The sequence below is a fragment of the Dipodomys spectabilis genome, unplaced genomic scaffold (genome assembly GCF_019054845.1).
Source record: "Dipodomys spectabilis isolate Male_0828 unplaced genomic scaffold, ASM1905484v1 ptg000107l, whole genome shotgun sequence".
NCBI classification, from domain to species: domain Eukaryota; kingdom Metazoa; phylum Chordata; class Mammalia; order Rodentia; family Heteromyidae; genus Dipodomys; species Dipodomys spectabilis.
In genome coordinates, this window is record NW_024870784.1 from 4,198,621 (window position 1) to 4,215,713 (window position 17,093).

Sequence of the window (17,093 nt, forward strand, 5' to 3'; positions counted from 1 at the left end):
GGCTGGCTATTTTTTTGTTAAGGAGTTGTCTGGTTGTCTCATATAACTACATAATGATAATGTATAGTCAGATGCTGGTGTTCCCACAGCCGACCAAAAAAAAACTAGATAGATAGATAGATAAAATTCAGACAACAGACAGTTTATTTTTCCAAGTATTTTTCAAGATCACACTTATATGTCTTTAAATATTTTTTCTAAGAATCATTTTGCAGCCAGGCACTGATGGCTTATGCCTGTAATCTTAGCTAGTCAGGAGGCTGAGATCTGAGGATTGTGGTTCGAGGCCAGCCCAGGCAGAAAAGTTCCTGTGAGACTTACCTCCAGTTAATCACTCAAAAGCCAAAAGTGGAGCTGTGATTAAAGTGATAGAGCACTAGCCTTGAGCAAAAGAGCTCAGGAATAACACCTAGTCCCTGATTTCAAGTGCTATAACCAATAAAAAATAAATATATACCATTTTGCTACCAGGAGTGAGTCCTGTTGAATTCTGCTATAAATTTTGTTCTATTATATAATTATTGACTTCTTTGAGGATGTATTGCTTGGAAAGTCTCACTAGTTTTAATTGTCATTGGCAGATGGTAGATGACACTTTGAGAGGAGATGAATGTGACTGCTATCCTGAATTTATACCACCATCAAGTGAGTGTTTTTTCCTTATAAACATTGTTATTCAGTTAATATAGTGTTGCCTGAACTTTTATGACCAACATTTGTACAAGCCTCACTTACATTTGCTGTTGTTCTGTTTGTAATGTTTCTGAAATGATCTATAAACATTGACTCCAACTGCCTTTGCACCCCTTTCTCAACTTTCTATTCTTGTGGACCTTTTGGGTTATGCAGCAGTTTTTTGTTGTGGTGGTGGTGATAGTACTAATTTATTTTTTTTTTAATTTCTAAAATGAATTCCACCTTTGGGTTTGGACCATTTTATCCAGAACCTACCTATCTTCAGTCCAAATACAAATGCTATATCCACAGTAACTATTCCCAGCCTTTCCAGTGTAAACAATTCCTGTGAGTGACAAGACAAACAACTAACTATGAAATTAATACATCAGTAACAACACAAAGTGTTTTCTATTTTTCTTCAGACTAAATGGCTGCTTAGGTAATTGTAAACTGCCTGAAAAAAAGGAACCATTGCCTTATCTTTTATCTGCTGCAGACCTAAATAATAACCATTATTCTAACTTACCTTTATAATATTCACCATTGAGAGAAGGATGTAAGGGTGACTTTGATCAAGATGCACTGTACTCATAATTTGACTTATTGAATTGAAACAAAGCCCCTTTGTTCAACTACTTAAAATTTTTAAAATATATATTTATATATACTCTATCACCTTCTATCTTGGCTTACATCTTTGTAGTTATGCTCTTGTACAGTATTCTTTCTGTGGCTTTCTTATTCTTGTTTGCATATTTTATTGGCTTACTGTCAGGCTTGTAAACTTTTACGTACAAATTTCAGGAATAAATAATTTTGTATTCACAGGTCAGCCTCCAAAACATAAAGGAAAACAAAAATCTCGAAATTGTGAATCAGAAAAATTCAGGTATATTTTTCTCTCATTTTAGACGGACTTTATTTGAGATTGCATTAGATTTAGAGGGATTCAGTATGTTAGTAGTATTCAGGAACTCATAATGGCTTTCCATTTACGGAAGGATTTTACTTATAGAAGGGTAATTTTTTTTTTCTTTTTTTCTCTTGGCCTGGGCACTGTCCCTCAGGTCTTCAGCTCAAGGCTAGCGCTCTACCACTTGAGCCACAGCACCACTTCCGGCTTTTTCTGCTTATATGGTACTGAGGAATCGAACCCAAGGCCTCATGCATGGGAGGCAAGCATTCTACCACTGAGCCAACTTCCCAGCTATACTGGTTTTTTTTTGTTTGTTTTTTTTTTTTGTCAGTCGTGGGGCTTGAACTCTGGGCCTGGGCGCTGTCCCTCAGCTCTTCAGCTCAAGGCGAGCACTCTACCACTTGAGCTACAGCGCCACTTCCGGTTTTCTGGTGGTTTATTGGAGATAGGAGTCTCACGGTCTCTCTTGCCCGGGCGGCTTTGAACCGCGAACCTCAGATCTCAGCCTCCTGAGTAGCTAGGATTACAGGCGTGAGCCACCAGCGCCCCACTGTACTGGTTTTTGAATGTAGGTCTTGGTGCTTCCTAAGTAAATGTCTTTCACTTGAGCCATATCCCCACCCAGTACTGAGTAGTTTCAATAACATTTAGTAAATATTCTGTATCTTCATGAAAGTAGTGCTGTTTTATTTTCAAATGCTTCTTTCTCTTTTAGTTCTAGTTCACAACTGACTCTACCAGTAGATTTGAAGAGTCTCTTGGAGAAACAATTTTCTAAATCTTCTAGAGCTGCACACCAGGTAAAAGACGTTGCTTTTCCTGTAGAGAAAGCCAACTCTTTGTGGGGGGAAAAAAAAACAAAACCATCTTTCACATGAATAAAGTTTTAGCCAAGATTTAATATGTAGTTCCTAAGAAACCAAACTAGCACTAATTCAACATTAATGTGATAATTATTAGCCAGAGCTTTAACTAGCAGTTAATACTGTAGAATTACAATACCTTTGTTTCTCAAAAGTTTTAACAATAATGTTAACGTTAAATAATTTTAAAAGGATTTAAACAATTTCAGTGTTTTTACTGGCTGTAAAAGAGCAAACTTTTCTTTGAATAACTTGATATTAGTCAGATATACTTCACCTACATATAAAATAACAAACTTTGTATATAAATCTTTTCATGTTATCTAGTGATGGAAAAGTTATTAGCGTGGCATAAGTACTTCAAAATGTGTGTGTCACTTAAAAATTCAGTTACTTCAGTTCTGTATAACAGGTTACAAAGGGAAAACATTTCTAATCATCTATGTAAAACTCGTTTTAGAATATCTAACAGTTGGAGACAATCTTCAGTTGTCTTCAATTGTTTTCAATTCAGGATCTGAGTGTTGTCCATGAGCTTTTTTGCTTAAGGATAATGCTCTACCATTTAAGCCACCACTTCACTTTCAGCTTTTTTTTTTTATTATTATTTTAACAATACTGTACAGAGGGGTTACAATTACATGGGCACTTGCAGCTTTTTTATTTTTATTTTTTTACTTTTTTTTTTTTTTTTTTTTACTTTCAGCTTTTTGATGGTTAATTGGAGATAAGAGTCTTATGGACTTTCCTGCTTAGACTGGTTTCAAATTTCATTCCTATTTATTTATTTATTTTTGCTAGGCCTAGGCCTTGAACTCTGGGCCTGGGCACTATCCCTAAGTTCCTTTTCAAGGCTAGCACTCTAAAACTTATGCTACAGTACCACTTCTGTCTTTTTCTGTGATGAATTGGAGATAAGAGTGTCATCAACTTTCTTCCTTGGGCTGGCTTTGTACTGTGATCTTTAGATCTCAGCCTCTTAAGTAGCTAGGATTTCAGATGTATTCCACCAGTGCCCAGCTCAGCTCTTTCATAGCTTCAATTACAGGGATAAGCCATTGGTGCCCAGCCTGGAAATTTTTGAATTATGTGTTAACATTGATTTTATCAAACTGATAGCTTATATGTGTAATTCCAGCTACTCAGGGAGACTGAGATATGATTATCGAAATTTGATAATTTCAGGCAGTGGCTCACATCAGTCATTCTAGCTACTCAGGAGGCTGAGATCTGAGGATTGCAGTTCAAAGCCAGCCTGGGCAGCAAAGTCTATGAGACTCTTATCTCCAATAAACCATTCAGAAAACCAGAAGTGGTACTGTGGCTCAAGTGGTAGAGCTGTAGAGCTGAGGGACAGTGCCCAAACTCAGAGTTCAAGCCCCACGACCGACCAAAAGATTAAAAAAAAGAAATTTGAAACCAACCTATCCAGATAAATTCAAGAGATTATTACCTCCAATTAACCAGCAAAAAGCCCCAAGTAGAGGTGTGGTTCAAATAGTAGAGTACCAACTTTAAGTGAAAAAGCTAAGCAAGAGCATGAGGCCCTGAGTTAAGCCCCGGCACAAAAGAAACATACAACAACATTGGTTTTTATCAAGTCTAAAAAACTTTGAGACTGTGCAGATAGAAAAATTATTCAAATATTGCATTATAGGTACTCTGAAACTCCATATAAATAAACAACATACATTGTTAAGATGTCAATTGAATCTGAAAAAGGAAGGCTCAGCACCCTGTAGAAATTAAGATGAACTACCCTTTCTTGTCACCGGCAATGGCAGATATATCAGAATGAACATGGGGGAGCATTGCCATTTAATTTCCATTTTTAGGAATTTTTAGGATGATTAATAAAGACTAATTTTGATATTTACTTAATTGTTACTTATGGAATATTATTGATGAATTTAGCATATTTTATTCTTAAAAGGCATAGATTTGGGCTACTGAAACAGGATTTCTTTTTTGCAGGATTTTGCTAACATAATGAAAATGCTGAGAAGCTTAATTCAGGATGGCTACACGGCCTTACTGGAGCAGCGCTGCCGCAGTGCCGCACAGGCCTTTACAGAGTTGCTAAATGGTCTAGATCCCCAAAAAATAAAGGTATTTCTTAACTTTTCATCAGTGCTGATGCTCTTGGGTGAGTTTAGAAGACCATTAAGCTTTAACTTGTGTGTGTATGTGTATAAATCAGACATATATTCAGTGTCTTTACTACTTCATGGTAGTCTAACAGCTTATCTTTGCAAGCCCTATTTTCTAATTCTGTTTGATCCTTAAGTCAATAATAGCAAGATGTTGTTTCACTCTTTTGCTGTTATGGCTAAGAAAGCATGATATAAATTGGGCAGAATTGTGTTCACATTTTTAACTCAAGCATTTTTATTGGCAGCAATTAAACCTGGCTATGATCAACTATGTATTAGTAGTCTATGGACTTGCCATTTCTCTTCTTGGAATAGGACAACCTGAGGTAAGATTTTTTTTTTAACTGAAAAAAGTAATTAAAATAGGACATGGATTTCAGAAGCTATGTGCAAAGTGTTTTGGCTCCTCTCTATACTTTTTTTGAAAATCTAAAATAGCTAAATTAACCTAGTTTATGTGTTTTTAGTTTTGATACTGCTTTTTGTTTTGGATTTTTTGTTTTTTTAGATATAGTGTATTATGTATTCCAGACTGCTGACTGTCCTACCTCAACTCTCAAATGCTGGAATAATCTGTGGGTTTTTTTTTAAATTTACTTTATTATTATAGAGGTGGTACAAAAGGGTTACCCTTACATGAGTCAAGTAATGTGTACATTTCCTTTCATACAGTGTCATCTGTTCCCTCATTCTCTCCCAGCCCCTTCTTCCTGTCTCCACCCACAAATTGTATAGTTCACTTTTATCAGTGTCTAATGAGCTTCACTGTTACCATTTTTCATCCTTTTTCCCTTAAGTTCTGTGTCCTCCTCGCAACCCTTCCAAAGATTTACATGTGAATACACCATATATAAGGCAAAGAAGACAGACTCATCAAAAACTAAAAAAAAAAACAATTCAGAAGACACAAGCAGGAGGATTTTGAGCTTGAGAACTTCCTGAGAAACTTAGCAAGATCCTGTCTCAAAAGAAGTAGTAGTAGAGGAAAATTATGTTTGACTTTCCTACTGGAAAAAAAGTCTATGCTTAGCAATTGATGGGAAACCTGCCTGTTATTTATATAAAAATATAAAGATATCAGAAACACAAATATTGAGGAAAAGGAAAAGTTGGAGATAATGAACATTGTTATCTCATTATATAGAAATTTATACAGAGGGGCTGGGTAGTTGGCTCAGTGGTAGAGCGCTTGCCTTGCATGCATGAGGCCCTGGGTTCGATTCCTCAGCACCACATAAGCAGGAAAAAAAAGCCGGAAGTGGTGCTGTGGCTCAAGTGGTAGAGTGCTAGCCTTGAGCTGAGGAGCTGAGGGACAGCACCAGGCCCAGAGTTCAGACTCCACAAACGGACCAAAAAAAAAAAAAAGAAAGAAAGAAAGAAATTTATATAGAGCTGGGTTGGCTCATGCCTATAATCCTAGCTACTCAGGAGGCTGACATCTGAGGATCATGGTCTGAAACCAGCCCAGGCAAGTCTGTGAGACTCTTATCTCCAATTAACTACTAAAGACCCAGAAATGGAGCGATGGCTCAAATGGTAGAGTATTAGCCTTGAGCAGAAAAGCTCAGGTACAGTACTCAAGCCTTGAGTTCAAGCCCTAGGACTGGCATAAAACAACAGATTATGCATATATGTTACATAAGATCTATGCATCTCACCACAGTAAAAAGTCATGGACTAACCAGACACTGGTGGCTCATACCGGTAATCATAGCTACTCAGGGGGCTGAGATCTGAGGATTGTGGTTCAGAGCCAACCCAGGCAGGAAAATCTAAGAGATTCTTTATCTCCAGTTATTCACCAGAAAGCTGGAAATGGAGCTGTGGCTCAAATGATAGAGCACTTGTGCCAAAAAGCTTGGTTTCCAGGCCCAAATTCAAGCCCCAGGACTGGCATCAAAGAAAAGAAAAGTCATGGATTATTTCTAAATCAGATTTTAGATATTTGTTACATTTGCTGATGGAAGGCCGGAATGGGCCTGGGGGAGATTAGAAAAGGAAGTTTGTTTTAAGCTGGAAAGTTAACTTTGTTAGGCTCTTTTATGGGGGGGGGGGGGGGGGAGTGAAAATGACTTTATTACTGTTTCTTCATCCTGGAGGGTGAATGCCTAGGTTTAGTTTCTTGAGTGCAGGGTGCCCATAATTCTACACATGATCTGCTTGTTAGGTTCAATCTGTGGTTTCCATTGGCTCATTTTTCTGGGATGTTTACTTACCTGCACTGGTTAGCTTTTAAATTTTTAATGATTTTTGGTTTTCTGTAAATGCTAAGATGATTTAGGATGATTCAAATATAATACCCTTAATGCTCACTTGTGCCCTAAGCTTTCTTTGTAGGTGAAAGCTTGAACTCTAAATATCACCCAGTTATCTTTGATATCCCACTCACTTCCAGAGCTCTATTCTTCCTAGGGTTCATTTATTTTTCTTTATGATGGGACAGATAGGGTGTCCTCCATTAATGCCTAATTCCATTTTCAGTAGAATTTTGGAGATAACTATTTATTTAATTTGTACATTGACAGAATAATAATACTGTATTTTACCCTATCAGAATTTAAAAAGTAATTGTTACATTTATAATGTAATTATGAGACTGATTTAAATAAACACACAAAAATATGGTAGAACTGCCACATTTGAAAGCTTTTCACCAGAGTTGTCCCTTAAGCTGTGTGGTTTATGCCAGCTCAGTCCTGGTCTGGAACAGTTTTGAATGCCTCCTTTGGTACTGGCCTCAAAGCTGCTTACAAAACCTCTAGTTTTGTAGTGACATTTCCTTTTACACCCACAACTGGGTTATTAATTTGTACAACTAAATACTTTTGGATTGTTTTCCAAATATAAAATTTATTAAAACACAAAGACTTCCCATTGACAAGAATATTCAAGAGTGTCCTCTGTCAGGTTTTTACTAAAGTTCAGTTTTTCAGGTAGAGCTTTTGTTTGTTACATACCACAGAAGCACGCCAGGGTGTGGGAGAGCCCTTGTTATGCCAGTCCTTCCAAAGGAACAGCACTTCCTAGAATATACATTATGGTGTATTTGCACCAAAATTAATCTTATAAAAGGAAGAACAAACATATCAATTTCTCTCTTTAGTACTGATACTAGTAAATGTGTTTCCATATAACTACTGGAGTAGCAATGTAGTCAGAAATTTATATAATTTCTGAAAAAACAAATACAGAAGTTCATAGGAACTTTTGATAATTAGTTTTTTAAAACATGTATATTATATATATATATTTTATATAATAAGAATTTTTAAAATAAAGCCTATTCCAGTAATTTTTCTTTGTATAAGTGATTGTTTTTCTAATTGCTATTAAAGGAATTATCTGAGGCTGAAAACCAGTTTAAGAGGATTATTGAACACTATCCCAATGAGGGACTTGATTGCTTGGCCTACTGTGGGATTGGGAAAGTATATTTGAAAAAAAACAGGTTAGTAGAAATGACCCTAAGCATCAGGCTAATAACTCACTTGAAGTCTAATGCAATGATGATCCATTTTGCTGCAATTATTTTACTATTTTATGTGTGATACAGTGTCATAATTTTGATTTACTTTGAATAGCTAGTATCTCTATATCAATTATTAATCAACGCTGTTACTGTAGTATCTGGTGTTTTGTATTATTAAATTCAATAAGAAAATCAATAGTAGAATGATTTAACCTGAAGCATGTCATACCCTTTAGTAAGTATCTTCTATGAATGGTGACTGAATTAATATAAAAGAACACTTTAATTGTGAGCTGAGCACTAGTAGCTACTTAGTAGGCTGAGATCTAAGGATTATGATTTGAAGCTAGCCTAGGCAGACAAACCTAAGAGACTCTTATCTCCAATTAACCAGCAAAGAATGTGAAGTGGAATGTGGCTTCAGTGGTAGCATATCAACCATCTTTGAGCAAAAGAGCCAAGTGAGAGCAGGAGGCCCTGAATTCAAGCCCCAGCACTAGCACATACACACACAGGTGTGCGGGAGCGTGCGTGCACACATACACGTTATGAGAGAGGAATGGTGGTACCTGCCTTGTGGTTCCATCTTTGTGGGTAATGATAGGATGATCATGAATGGTGTTTTCAGATTAACTTAGAGCAAGTTAGTTGAGAAACTATCCAAAAACAAACTGAAAGCAAAAGAACTGTGGCTATGAGTTCAACCTTAGAACCCTTCTCCAAGTCTAATTTCCCTAATTAAATGCCAATTTCTTTTTTAAAAAATATGAAAATGAGAGGACATACATTCTCAAAGATATCATGAAGCCAAACATGGCAGCTCATGTCTATAATCTTAGCTACCCAGAGGCTGAGATCATGTTCAATGCCAGCCCAAGCTGAAAAGTCCATGAGATGCTTATCTCCAGTTAACCAGCAAAAAGCTGGAGACATGGCTCAGGTAGTTGAATGCCCGATGAGCATGCTCAAGACCTTCAGTTCAAGCCCTCCCAGCCAAAACAAAAACAAAAAAACAAAGGTATCACGCGTTAGACATAAAAACCCACTATCTACGAAAGTGGTGCTGTGGCTGAAATGGTAGAACATTAGCTTTGAACAGAAGCAGCTCAGGGACCTCACCCAAGCCCTGATTGAAAAAAAATAGTAACAACAACAAAAAACTCTTATTACCACAACCTTCCTTGGAATTTTAACTTAATCCAATGTGCATTTGCTGGCCTAATGCTTCCTGTCTCTTTGTTTTCTTTCCAAATGGTTCATCTGGCCCTTAAGGAACAGGATTATGCCTTACACTTTAAAATCTCTATTCTAGCCACTTATACTCACATAATGCTAGGTGTATTAGGCTAAATTATTCAAAGAAATAATTGTCAGCTAATTAGCCATCATTCACAACTTCAGTTATTTCTGAGCTTTCATCTAATTTTCAAGTGTACCTAGAGTTTCCTTTTTTAGAGATTAAAGAACTTTTATTTTGTGAAATTACTGTCTAACTATGATGAACTATATTAAGGATAAGGTAGATCATTATTATGAATGGCAAATGATTTTAAAGTCCAGTGTGAATTGTTTTGGATATACCTTTTTAATGCAGCAGTGACAGGAAAGTGACATTGGGATTGTGGTAAACTGAGAAGGTTTTACCAATTTGAAATTTCCATTTTAATTTCTAAATAACATGGTATGATTTATATATCTATGATAGATAATGGGCATTCTAATGAGGAATTTTTGCTTCAGAGTTTTGCCGTTGGAAACTGTCTTATGGTAGATGGTGATCTAATTGTTCTGCTCATAAATCTTTTTATACCTGTTGGCAGAAAATAAGTTTTTAAATTAGGAAGTTTTTTTACGATTGGAGAAAGCAAGAAATTGTCTTTATTCTCTCAAGAGCAGAAGAAAGACTTGATTAATGCTATCATCTAGTACTAGGGATTTTTGTTGTTGTTATTGTTGATTTGACTGGGTTTGAACTGGGCCTAGGCGCTGCTATCCCTGAGCCGTTTGTGCTCAAGGCTAGTGCTTTACCACTTGAGCCACAGTGCCACTTCTGGGTTCCTAGTACTTAATTGGAGATAAGAGTCTCATAGACTTTCCTGCCTGGGCTGGCTTTGAGCCTTGATCCTCAGATCTCAGCTTCCTGAGTAGCTAAGATTATAGGGTGAGCCACCAGAACTGGTTCTAGATATGCTTCTTTTTTTTTTTCTGATATTCTTTAGTGAACAGATTCTTAAAACTCTTAAAAGGCCTATTGCATAACTCTCCATAACAAAACAGAACCCAGAACAAAGTTGTGTTTTATTGCTATCAGTGCCCTAGTGATTTTTTTGGGGGTAGGTCTGGTCATGGGGCCTGAACTCTGGGCCTGGGCACTGTCCCTCAGGTCTTCAGCTCAAGGCTAGCGCTCTACCACTTGAGCCACAGCGCCACTTCCAGCTTTTTTCTTTTTGCTTATGTGTGCTGAAGAATTGAACCCAGAGCCTCATGCATGCAAGGCAACCTAGTGATTTTTTTTTAAGAACATTTATCTTGACTATTTCTACCTAGTCATTTACCAAATTTGTTCTTCCTAGTAAGCTTGAAATCTTGATAACTTCTGCAGTAAATGAAAACATGTCACTTCTTCTGAACTTTTTTTTTTTATTATGACTTTAGATTTCTGGAAGCCCTCAATCATTTTGAAAAAGCAAAAACTTTGATTTGTCGTCTTCCTGGTGTGCTAACTTGGCCCACAAGTAATGTGATTATTGAAGAGTCTCATCCAGAGAAAATAAAGGTAACCATTTATTCAAGTATTTCTTTTTTTTTTTTTATTTGTGAACATACTGTAGAGAGGGGTTACAATTACATGGGCAGGATAATGCGTACATTTCTTACCAAGCATTGCAGCCTCCTCCTTTGGTTTACCCTTCACATCCCTTCCCAGCCTCCCCCCTCCCCCCCAATCCCAATCCTTCTCCTCCCCCCTCCACCCCCCCCACCGACGTTGTAAAGCTCGTTTTGGACATGACAACTTGTACTTCTCATTGTTGCAACAGGTCCACCTGTATCCTTAAACAACTGGTTTTTCCCCATCTCCTCCACAAGTTATACTGACATCAAATATAGTGAAAGCAGGGGTTATACTGTGGGGGAGGGACATACAAAGCAACAAAGAGATAATCTTATAAATGTGTTAGAAACACATGCATGAAAGAAAAAAAAACATTAAAATACATATCTAAGGGTTCATTTTCCAAAAAATATGGAACGCTTCACGAATTTGCGCGTCATCCTTGCACAGGGGCCATGCTAATCTTCTCTGTATCGTTCCAATTTTAGTATATGTGCTGCCGAAGCGAACACTTATTCAAGTATTTCTTACTAGCTCAGAGACTGAAGACAGAGGTAGCAGTACTCCATCCAGATGGCCTGGCATGACTCTAAAGACTAGTGAGAATCACTGGCAGTTCCTCTGTGCTAGTCTCATATCTTCCAAGCCCTGAGACTTGGCTTCTGTGATTCCTTCCTATTCTAAGAGGAGGGACATTGAGTTGAGGGAAGTCAAATTATGAGCTCCAAGGTAAACAGCAGGGCAGTTGTACAGGTAGAACCCAACGCCATACATTCTGGAGTTGAGCTTGTACATTTCTAAGCAGTTTGTTGTACTGTTGTACTTAGAAGAAGGTGCAGCACTGTTTTATTTTGGTCACTATAGTTACTGCGATAGTAGGTGAAGAATCAAAGTATGAACGTAGTGTCATGTTCAGAGCCATTAGAATTTTTTACTAGTTTCAGAGAGACTAAATCATGTGTTAAGTCTTCATTTGTAGTGAACTCACAAATCTACAGAACTTAATTTTGATTAAAGCTTTTAAAATCACAAAGGTCAGCTTTTAAACTCAATAGTAAGAAGTTAAATAACCTAATTAAAAACAATGGATCTACAAAGACATTTCTGTAAAGAAAATACAGAGGTTGCCAGTTAGCACAATATCATATCCTTCAGAGATATGCAAGTAAGAAGCATAGTGAATTATCACTTTATACTCGCTAAGATGTAGGTCAGCAATAAGTACCACTAGGGTGTAAAAAAATTGAGAATATTCTTAGATTGCTGAATGTAATGTAATATGGTGTTATAAAGTGGTTCAGCTGCTTTGGGGAAAAATCCCAGCAATTCCACTCCTAGAGTCTATAAAAACATACATGTGGAGGGGGGACCAAGATGGCGACGGGGCAGTAGGGAAACGCCACAGCTCTCTCCAACCAAAAAGAGAGTTTGAGTTCCAACCTTTAATCTCCCCAAGAGACCGACAACAACAAAAAGACGAACACTCAGAGAAAAACCAGAGGTGGAAAATAACAAAAAAAAGAAAGAGAGGAAAAGAAGAATTTCAGAACAGAGAAGAGCGAAGACCCCTCCCCCAACCTTTACTGGCCGCGGGGCAGTGCGCCAAGCCGCCGGCCAGCCGGCCCGGCAGGGGCTGCCGGAGCCACAGAGACACAGGGGGCTGCTTGCAGATCACCAGGTACCGGATTGCAGAACAGCGGATCGCCAGGAACAGAGAAACCTACCAGCCGGGAGTCTCCAGGGGGATCCCACCCCACCCATCACTCTCCACCGGAGCGGAGAGGCTCCATCCCGCCAAAGCCGCCCGGCACCAGCAGCGCCACAAAGGGACCTGTCCGCAGACCACCTGCCCAATCGCGATCGCAACGACCCGGCGGGGGGCCGCCCAACCCAGCCCGCAACCACCCCAACTGAACTCGGACTGCAACAACAACTGACGGACTGCAATAACAACTGACGGACTGCAATAACAACTGACGGCCTACAGGGTGAGTACCCATCAGGGGACAGGGAATCCATCAAGGGAGACCAGAGCTGGAGGGAATCCCCAGACCCTGACCTAGACTCCCTACCCCAACACCCGGACCACAGGACCCACTAAAACTGGGAACTGTTCGAGAGCTCCACCAGCCGGTGGAGCACACTCTGCTGGCCAGGCCAGAGCAAGAGCGCCCCTGGAAGGGAGCTTAAATGCTCAAGCCAGGAACAGTGCCCCTGGGTCAAGACTACCAACAGTAGAAGAAATTTGAACTGTGTCCTCCAGGCTGCATAACCAAGGTGGTATACACATTAGCACAGGCCTAACGAGCGCGCTCCAGGCTGGGGCCGGAACCAGGCCAGGGGACCGGAGCCTGAACAAAGCAAAAAGGGTCAGAAGTGGGGCTGTGGCTCAAATGGTAGGGTGCCAGCCCTGAGCTGAAGAGCTGAGGGACAGCACCCAAACCTAGAGTTCAAGCCCACAACCAGCCCAAAACAAACAAACAAAAACACATCAGGAGCCCATAGCAGACTCCAGTATTTGGGAGAGTGCATCCAGAGCATCTGATCTTCCCAAGCGCACCCGCAGGAGCAAACACAAGCAGTCTAGGCTGCTCAACCCTTCCAAAGGCGGGAATTGCTACAGCAGAGAGCTGAGAATCCTAAGTGAATAGCAGCTGGAAATAGGCTCCCAACAGAATCCAGATCAGGCACAGACTCTCTCTACCAATACAGAATCAGCAACCAAGCAAAGACAGACACACCAAAACAAGATTGAAGAGCAGTCTCCTGAACCCCCATGCGAAAATCACAGAGAAAAATCACAAGGTTTACCACTACCCAGGACAGCAAGCTCACCTCAAAAGCCAGCAGCCACGCAGGGGAGAGCCCCAGTGGGAGCAAAGCAGGAATGGAAGACAAAAACTACATCCAAGGGTTGCTGGAGGCAATGACTCAGGAAATAAAGCGAGAAATGGATCAGAAATTGAAAGAGCACAAGGATGAACTATCAAAAGATATACAGGATATCAAACAAAAATTGGATGCAAAAATAGAAGCTGCACAAACCTCAGTAAGAAGTGAGATCAGTACTCTGAGAACCAACATTGAATCCATAAAGGGATCCATTTCCACCATGCAAACCACAATAGAAGCCACGGTCAACAGAGTGAATGAAATGGAAGGTAGAGTGTCAGATACAGAAGACAGAATACACCAACTGGACCAAAAAGTGACAGATATGGAAAAATCACTCAAATTAAACCAAAGGGAAATTCAAGAGCAAGCAGATAATGCTAAAAAATTTAACCTTCGCATAATCGGAGTGGACGAAGGTGAGGAATTCCAGAGCAAGGGAATGCAACACCTATTTAACAAGATAGTCAATGAAAATTTTCCCCACCTCAAAAACGACCATCTTAACTACATCACAAAAGCTTATCGAACACCCAACAAGCAAGATCCCAGGAGAAACACTTCTAGGCACATAATAGTAACAATGATGGATCTGAATAATAAGGAAACAATCCTGCATGCAGCAAAAATGAAGAAGGAGCTATACTACAACGGGAAAAAAATTAGAATCACTGCAGATCTCTCCACACAAACAATGAATGCAAGAAAAGCCTGGGAAAGCACCATACGAGCCCTGAGAGCCAATAACTGCCAACCCAGACTGATATACCCGGCAAAGCTAGCATTCACATTCGATGGAGAACTGAAAACTTTTAATAGCAAAGAAAAACTAAATGAATACATAAACATTAAGCCAGCATTACAAAGAATTCTAAGAGGGGGGACACAACCTGAAGAAAGCAACCAGGAACTGGGACCTGCCCCAAACAGGCATTACTCAAAGTCTAACTGAGCAAGCACAGGAGGAAAGGAAAGAAGAAAAACTTAGGAAAACGGAATGGCAGGGACAACAATGCATCTCTCTATACTTTCTCTTAATATAAATGGGCTGAATTCGCCAATTAAAAGAAAACGAACTGAGGACTGGATCAGAAAACAAGACCCATCCATCTGTTGCCTTCAGGAGACCCACCTCTCAGCCAAACATACAAACAAACTCAGAGTGAAGGGGTGGAAAAGGATCTACCAATCAAATTCCCCCAATAAGAAAGCAGGTGTAGCTATCCTGATATCTGACAAAATAAACTTTTCATTAAAATCAGTACAGAAAGACAAGGACGGACACTACATATTAATAAAGGGAACAATCCAAGAGGAGGATATAACCATCATCAACTTATATGCCCCAAATATCGGTGCACCCAGATATGTTAAACAAATGCTCTCAAACTTACAGAATAAAATAGATCCCAATACGATAATACTAGGAGACTTTAACACGCCACTCTCACCAAAGGACAGGTCTACCAACCAGAGGATCGGTAAAGAAGCTACCGAATTAAGTGAGGCCATACTTCAAGCGGAATTAACTGACATCTACCGAGTATTTCACCCTAAAACAACACAGTACACATTCTTCTCAGCAGCTCATGGAACTTTCTCCAAAATAGACCATATCATAGTTCATTCAAGGAACTTAAGCAAATACAAAGGGATCGACATAATCCCCTGTATCCTATCTGACCACAGTGGAATCAAGCTAGCTCTCAATAACAAAGCATACCGCAGAAATTTCTCTAATACATGGAAATTGAACAGCACACTCCTTAACAAGGCCTGGGTAACAGAAGAGATCAGAGAAGAAATAAAGCATTTCCTAGAACTCAATGAAAATGAAAACACCTCACAAAGAAACTTGTGGGACACAGCAAAAGCAGTCCTGAGGGGCAAATTTATTGCCCTCAGTGCCCACATCAAGAGAATGGAGACAGACCAAGTAAATAATCTCATGTTGCAACTAAAACAGCTAGAAAAACAAGAAAAAATGGGACCTAAAGCTACTAGACGAAGCCAGATAACCAAATTGAGAGCAGAGATTAACCAATTAGAAAATTAGAAAACCATAACCAAAATAAACGAAACAAAAAGCTGGTTCTTTGAAAAAATAAACAAAATTGATGGCCCGTTGGCAAGATTAATTAAAAAAAGAAGAGAGGAAACCCATATTAATAGGATTAGGGATGCCACGGGAAACATCACAACACGTACCCAAGATATCCAAACAATTCTAACAGACTACTTTCAAAAGCTATACTCTCTAAAGGAAGAAAATCTGGCGGAAATGGATGCATTTTTAGAGAAATACAAGTTACCCAAACTGAGCAAAGAAGAAGTTAACCAATTAAATAAGCCAATATCCTATAATGAGATACAGGAAGCTATCAAAAGTCTTCCAACAAAAAAAAGCCCAGGACCAGATGGATTCACAGCAGAATTCTATAAGACCTTTAAAGAAGAACTAATACCCATACTCCTCAAGCTCTTCAGAGAAACAGAGAAGGAGGGAGCTATCCCAAACTCATTCTACGAAGCCAATATCACACTCATCCCCAAACCAGGCAAAGACCCAACCAAAAAGGAGAATTACAGGCCAATCTCCTTGATGAACACAGATGCAAAGATCCTTAACAAGATTCTAGCTAACAGAATCCAGAAACACATAAAAAAAATAATACACTATGATCAGGTAGGCTTCATCCCAGAGACACAGGGATGGTTTAACATACGTAAGTCAATAAATGTAATCCAGCATATCAACAGAGCCAAGGTCAAGAATCACATGATTATCGCCACAGATGCAGAAAAGGCCTTTGATAAAATTCAACATTCATTCATGCTAAAAGCTCTGGAGAAAATAGGAATAGAAGGAACATTTCTAAAAACAATAAAAGCCATTTATGACAGACCAATAGCCAATATTATACTTAATGGGGAAAAGCTACAACCAATCCTCCTAAAAACAGGAACAAGGCAAGGATGTCCACTGTCTCCACTCCTCTTCAACATAGTCCTAGAACCCTTAGCCAGGGCAATAAGGCAAGAAAAAGACATTAAAGGGATCCGCATAGGGAAAGAAGAAGTAAAACTGTCCCTTTTTGCAGACGACATGATACTATACCTCCACGATCCCAAAAACTCCATCCCCAAACTTTTAGAAATCATAAGTCACTTCGGCAAAATAGCAGGATACAAAATAAACCCACAAAAATCAGTTGCCTTCCTATACACTGATAACGCACAGGAAGAGAGGGAAATAAAGGGAGCAACCCCATTCACAATAACCTCCCAA

At 39.1% G+C, this 17,093-nt stretch overlaps 1 protein-coding gene and 1 non-coding gene across 2 annotated transcripts in view; one reads left to right on the forward strand and one right to left on the reverse strand.

Moving 5' to 3' along the window:
* The window catches only part of Ttc3 (tetratricopeptide repeat domain 3), a 129,978-nt gene that overhangs the window by 56,042 nt on the left and 56,843 nt on the right, over nucleotides 1-17,093 (forward strand). The window contains exons 15-21 of the mRNA XM_042687181.1: nucleotides 582-645; nucleotides 1,507-1,567; nucleotides 2,310-2,394; nucleotides 4,432-4,566; nucleotides 4,856-4,936; nucleotides 7,946-8,058; nucleotides 10,735-10,855. Of these exons, the coding sequence (XP_042543115.1) occupies nucleotides 582-645; nucleotides 1,507-1,567; nucleotides 2,310-2,394; nucleotides 4,432-4,566; nucleotides 4,856-4,936; nucleotides 7,946-8,058; nucleotides 10,735-10,855 (660 nt within the window). The remainder of the gene's footprint in view (nucleotides 1-581; nucleotides 646-1,506; nucleotides 1,568-2,309; nucleotides 2,395-4,431; nucleotides 4,567-4,855; nucleotides 4,937-7,945; nucleotides 8,059-10,734; nucleotides 10,856-17,093) is intronic.
* Nucleotides 11,318-11,424, reverse strand: LOC122114317. Its single transcript, XR_006148559.1, has one exon. It is a non-coding gene; the product is annotated as a U6 spliceosomal RNA (small nuclear RNA).